Raw genomic sequence first — 6,000 nt, 5'->3', positions numbered from 1 at the left:
GAGCGCTGTTGTTGTCGCTGCTATTGCTACTGTCGGCGTCCATGATAGCGCCTCTCTTCGGAACGATTTTACTACCAACAGTACTATCTGAGAGAATGGCTTGGTGGTTATCCACCACACCAGTGCGCTTGCGCTATATACCAACTTGATTTAATCAGAGTCTTTCGACCGTCTTCACTGCTACTCTTCTTTTACCTTCTAATATTCTTTCGCACCTCGTTTTGAATCTCCTTCAACTTTATGCGCATGCTCTTAAAGGGGTTTGATTACTCGAAGTCTAGAAGTCTAAACCAACAAGCTAAGGTGCACGCTGTTCTGTTGTTGCCGTTGGTTTTGACACAGTAACCGGAACGACTCCAACTTGCTGCGATCATCATCTCGTAGACACATCCTTTGACATAAATGGTAGTAGCAGTAGGTAATGCTGCCACTTGCCCTGTATTAACAAAACGTTTTCACTTGTTCAGTCCACACTTTAGTTTGGAGTATAGGTTTTTAAACATAGTATCGACAATTGGCACAGCCTCTAGATTTAACAGGCAACATGCAGTGTTTTTGGTTATCACTTTCGAGATACAGCTGCTTCAGCACGGACAGTCTCTGGTACTAGCGAGTTTGGGGACTCGACAGAACGGTACAGAACAACTGTCTGATATAGAAGAATAGTTTATTGTCCCTTCCTTTTAATGCTTTGCTTTTGGAACTCGTTTTGTTTAAACAGCTCGACAGACCGATCAGCTTCGGGTGGTACAAGAGACCAGTATTTCCTTTTATAGGTTCGACAGAAGCTATTTAATCGAAACCCCAAAACTCTCTATACTGTCGAATTAGCATTGTTATTTTTTTTAATTCACAGTCCATTGTGGGGCTCTGTACTACATCGCAAAGAACACCGTCGTGAAAGAGTGAAAGGGCTTTGAGCCAAGCACTTTCAATCTTTTCGTCGGTGACAAGGTGCACCACAACAAAGCGTGATTACGATACTTTGATGTCTTATGCAATACAGTACTGACTTTTCTTGCTGGTAGAAACACGTTATAGCTACTACTACTACTGCTGCTGTTGCTGCTGCTGCAAAACGTCAGTAAAAACGGAAAACGTGAAACGATATTTTCTGTTTACTGAGGATGGCAATATGCCAGCCGAGGAATGATACCGTTGTAATGTCGGATAGCGTTGACATCGGAAAGCATTTAACGGGCAACAGATTCGCGCGAGTAAGTCTTTCTGAAACACCTATAACACGCAAAGTTCTGAATAGGGAACATCTTATTGTCTTTTATTCGTGTCGTTTGTTTGAGTATGAGATCTTCGTATTTGGAAAAATCGCGAGATCTTCATTTCCTCGAACGCTGCAAGATTTTTACGCCTTTGTTCTTGAGCTATCACGTCTAAACAGCGTGATCGACGTGCGCTACGCACACTATAAGCAAAGCACATCAGAGAAACAATCCAAGGAACGACCCGTAGGTCTTGAGATCTTAAGCTCTGATTACAAAAACCAACCGCGTGACAGAAAGCGTGGATTCCCTATATTGTACCATTTTGACTCTTTCCACTGTATGGATTTCTCACGTCTCTCATATATTTTTAAAAAAAACCTTAGATGATGCACAATTGCTATAGTGGCAGCAATGGAGGTATAGTTTGGTTCTTTGGAATGAAAAGGATACGTGGTAACAGTGGGCTGGAAGGGCAACATAATGCCCGGATGATTCAATAACATCAATTGGACTGAAGCAGCAGCCCGTACCTATTTGGTAATATCCTTATTACATCAAGTGTAAGCTATTAAGACATTTTAAGTATTTGATAGTGCTGGTTCACATGTTAATTCAGGTACAACCTTGTAGAGCTCGGGCAGCTGGTGTGATATGCCTTACACTCTAAATTTTGGTAGTGGCGATTACTTATTCATCCTTTGGCAATGATCCAATTTTTGCCAATAGAACTCTCAATATGCTACAGATACTCATATTTTAACAATCATACTACTGCGTGGTGCCTATAAAATAGACATTAGATCTGGCCATTGCTGTAGTGGGATTACAGTACAGAAACCTCAATTCCTGTGACTTCTATGACGTTGTCTTGTATTTTTGCCCTCTTGTGTCGTCCACTTTAATAACTTTCTTAGGGTTGCTCATTTGGACATTCTCCTCATAAACTCTTGTGCTTTTTGCAATAGTATCAATATTGACGTTAAGATTTCTCCTAGGGTGGTAGAGATAGTATAGATGATACCGCTGCTTGACACTTTATGGGTTTTGCTCTTTATCCGCGCTGCTGTTATTGGGGCTTCTATGCAAGCGTCTTGATAATCCAAAATTACTCAAAACTAAGTCAGCTTTCTTTATAAGTTTCTTCAACATGGCTTGTAGTACGTCGCCTTACGTTGCCTCTATTGACTTTCATTTGGAGCATACATTTAGTAAGTATATGATAGCGGCTATAATCTTTTACACTTACATTGACTTCCTTTGTTTCTTTCCACTACATCCTAACATAAAAGATTGCTAACTTGAGAATGTGAAAGGCTTACAACAAATTTCAGGTGCCCCTGCATGGGTCAGACAGACGGGTAAGATGCTAAGACACCTGACAAAAAGTTCAGCTGTACAAGCTATTTTTGCTATGTCAATAAGAGACGGTAATAGGGAAGAGCCAAAGCATAGATATAAGCATCATCAGGTAATAACTTTCCTGCATTGTCTATCATTTTCACTGGTACTCATGACACGCTGTTCACTCTTGAAACCAAAACGCCCTACTGCAGGTTTGTTTACGGTTACAACCGTGCCACTATTCGAAGTTTGACAATTTACACGCATTGCATTATCATACCATTGTCTATTCATCTTGTGCTTGCAAGACGTAGCATAATGGAAGAAGGATGAGAGATCTAGCAACTCATGTGCTCATACAGCAAAGCGAAACCCGTGGTACCATTGACTACGATGTCTGTTCACTCATAAGATACGCATACAATGCATTTCTTAACAGACCGTTCCTGTAATAGGTTGCTTTGCCATACATAATACAAGAGTAATCTGCATAAGCAGGGGCGAAGATCGTCATCCTGCTGTATCATACAGCTAAGAGGCTTTTGCTGTTACCAGGGTGATGGTCACCGGATCATTCTCTTTTTGGCAAACGAACCAAAAAATGGTTTCTTCTTACTTGTCACAGTCAACGATACAGCCACCAATTAAAGAAACAGTGACCCGGTGCTGGTGCCTGTGTTATCTAGTTTTCTCATTCAAACGATCGATAGCCTGCCCCGATGTCAAAGGCAACAATAATTAAAGTGACTAGCCTGCCCCAATGTCAAGTTGAACAAACAGGAGCACAAAAGAAAAAAGAAAAGAGGGAGTTAAATAAACACACACACACACACAGAGAGAAGCAACTATCCCAAAATAGCAATCGAGGTAAACAACAAGCAAAAACCTCTTTTTTTATATTATTTTACTTGCACTCATTTACCCTCTTGTTTTCCTTTTTTCGTGGGGCCCCTTAATAAGACGTACACTCGCAGGCCTTTTTTTTTGTTGAGAATATACACAATTTTACAAGCTGGATCAACAAATCTACAATTGCAATAGCGTGGCCGAGTACGGTCCCAATGTCCCTGTACTTCTCCATGTACCTTGTACCATGGAGAATCCAGAACCCATTGTCGTCATTAAGCGAGAATCCACACCTACCGGCCAACCGCCTGTTGTTTTAAGTAAATAATGGCTTGCTTATGCTAGCTTTGCGTGTGTAATAATTTTAGTAACATTAAACATATTAACCCAACAGTGTTTTGCTTGCACAGTAACGGGCGTATTTATTAAAGAGAAACGGCCCATTATTGTGGATGAACGACGGGATCAATCCAAAGAACTCATGGTCTTCGATCGACGATCGACCACCACGGTCTCCAAGGAATTCTCAACACCCGGGTTTTACCCGCTCGACGCCACGCACGGGCCTCTCATGTCACTGCTGGCGGCGGTTCGTCTCCTCGACCCCGTTGAATCTCAGTCTTCTTCAACAACGTCTGCTGCTCCTCAACAGAATAGCAATAACAGTAATAACCAAAATTCGCAGTTTTCGTATCCCATGATGCTTCCACAGAACAGCATGTACTACGGAATGCCTGTGCGACCCGGTGTGCCTCCCATCCCGTCACCAGCAAATCTCCCACCGCAGCTACTTCCAGTATTGCAACCGTACCTTTTTGGCCAGCAGCAGCAGCAGCAGCAGCAGCAACAGCTACAACAACACCACTCAATTCATAATCAACACCACCACCGCCATCCTGTCCACTCACAGCAACATCAGCAGCAGCATCATTCTATACCCTCCCAGCAAAGTTACCATCATCCAAGCTCATATACTCAACGCAAACCAGTACAACATGCGGCACTCGCAGCAGCAGTAGCAGCAGCTGGAAATTCACGTTCATCTCCGGCACTGACCCCCGGCGGCGGTCCGACAGAACTCCGAAACAGCTCAATGTCTCCAATGAACCATCGCATTCAACGTAAACAGCCGCAGTATCTTTCCAATAACAGCTCCAACACACCCGACAACAACAATAATAACAACAACAAGTCTGTACCTTCCTCTTCTCCTCGCCGCGTACGGTTTGCCAAAAAGAACCAGGTGTTCAACTATGACGTAGAGGAAGAAGATTACAATACACACCACTACGGAGACCGCGGTGATGATATAGATGACAATGACGAGAGTGACCAATGGGAAGAATATGAGGAGGAGGAGGAAGAAGAAGACGACGCCTATTACGGCAACGCTGACCAGAATCACTACTACTACGACGATCAAGAAGATGACATACGACGCATTCGACGGCCGTGGACTTCTCCAAGGATGATTGCAAGGGAGCAACCACATGATGTATATAGCTTTCCATCGTCACGCGCCACCTCTCGCTTCCCTTCCACTGGTAGTAGTAGACGGAAGGGAAGAAGACAGCAGTGGCCTGTAGTTTCTCGCTCAACGCTTCATTTGCATGATACAGAAGTATAATCACTTTTAAAAATTACAAGTTTAATTAGTAATAACCTCCCCTCCCAATGAGGGTGCTTGATGGTGGCATTGATATACATAAAAAGAGAGATAAGTAATTAGACATGAATATAGCATAAAGCGTAGTAAGAGTAGAAAGAGTATATGTAGCTGGTCAACGAAATAGTTGGATAGTATGTGCATGTGTGTAGAGAGAGAGAGAAAGATACAGTAGCGGGATTGGAGGGCATCATCATCAAAGCAAAGCAGAAACCTTATTCACCATGACGGGAGTGTATTGATAGAAGGTTGCAAATGACAGCGACACGATGATCAATAGAATTGCGTCTTTCATAATAACACACAAAGTCATTAGGTTAAAAAGATAGGAAAATATCATATAGACTAGACGGAGCGAATTTGACAGCTAACTTACTGAATAAGGTCTTCTCCCAAGGTTCCATGACATACACGGCCGTCATGAGTTCGTATTGTAAGAATTTTTCGTAGACGTAATAGCCCAACGACTTTTGCATTGCTAGATGCGAGATGTGGTGATAGGTAGGATACAAGTGAAATGGAACAAAAAAGAAGAGGAAGAGGTATGTATTCCTTCAATCCCGGATTATATTATATATCGACAGCGGCTTAAATATTTTGCCCCCGATCCTTACACTGTTTCGGGGATGGGTTTCATGATGGGTTTTCCTCCCGCCCGCGCTTTGTTTCCCAGCGTAAAAGTGCATCATACCAGCACCCCCTTTGACTTCTCAACTACTTCCTAGGCGATGATGGTCTATAAACCGACGGACAATGTATCGGGCCGAATGGTGTGATGCACCCCGATGCATACGGCTTTCCCAATTGTTTTTCCCTCTTTTCTTCTTTCTCGTTCTTTATTCCTTATTTTTGTATGTTCTTTTTGTTTCTTCGTATAGACCACGATGATATCATTCTCCTTGTGTATACGCTTTGGTTGTGGCA

At 42.7% G+C, this 6,000-nt stretch overlaps 2 protein-coding genes across 2 annotated transcripts; one reads left to right on the top strand and one right to left on the bottom strand.

The window, feature by feature from the left end:
• Positions 1 to 3,436: 3,436 nt before the first annotated feature.
• On the top strand, positions 3,437 to 5,139 carry BDB00DRAFT_817467 (uncharacterized protein). Its single transcript, XM_053123070.1, has 2 exons — positions 3,437 to 3,730; positions 3,821 to 5,139. Exons 1-2 carry the CDS (start codon positions 3,658 to 3,660, stop codon positions 5,035 to 5,037), a joined length of 1,290 nt encoding a protein of 429 aa, XP_052980868.1. The 5' UTR covers positions 3,437 to 3,657; the 3' UTR covers positions 5,038 to 5,139.
• On the bottom strand, positions 5,140 to 5,640 carry BDB00DRAFT_817466 (uncharacterized protein). The gene is made up of 2 exons (XM_053123069.1): positions 5,453 to 5,640; positions 5,140 to 5,364 (listed from the first exon to the last, which is right to left on the bottom strand). Exons 1-2 carry the CDS (start codon positions 5,550 to 5,552, stop codon positions 5,273 to 5,275), a joined length of 192 nt encoding a protein of 63 aa, XP_052980867.1. The 5' UTR covers positions 5,553 to 5,640; the 3' UTR covers positions 5,140 to 5,272.
• Between the last annotated feature and the right edge of the window lie 360 nt (positions 5,641 to 6,000).

The sequence above is a fragment of the Zychaea mexicana genome (genome assembly GCF_025766255.1).
Source record: "Zychaea mexicana strain RSA 1403 chromosome Unknown BDB00scaffold_26, whole genome shotgun sequence".
Lineage (NCBI taxonomy): Eukaryota > Fungi > Mucoromycota > Mucoromycetes > Mucorales > Lichtheimiaceae > Zychaea > Zychaea mexicana.
This window is presented reverse-complemented; position numbering and strand designations above follow the sequence as displayed.

What these genes read in the sequence shown, in the direction of transcription:
- BDB00DRAFT_817467 (XM_053123070.1), top strand. Translation starts at nt 3,658, where the DNA reads ATGGAGAATCCAGAACCCATTGTCGTCATTAAGCGAGAATCCACACCT. An exon ending in CCAACCGCCTGTTGTTTTAA is followed by an intron (nt 3,731 to 3,820) that starts GTAAATAATGGC and finishes TTGCTTGCACAG; the next exon opens with TAACGGGCGTATTTATTAAA.
- BDB00DRAFT_817466 (XM_053123069.1), bottom strand. Translation starts at nt 5,552, where the DNA reads ATGCAAAAGTCGTTGGGCTATTACGTCTACGAAAAATTCTTACAATAC. An exon ending in TTGGGAGAAGACCTTATTCA is followed by an intron (nt 5,365 to 5,452) that starts GTAAGTTAGCTG and finishes TTATTATGAAAG; the next exon opens with ACGCAATTCTATTGATCATC.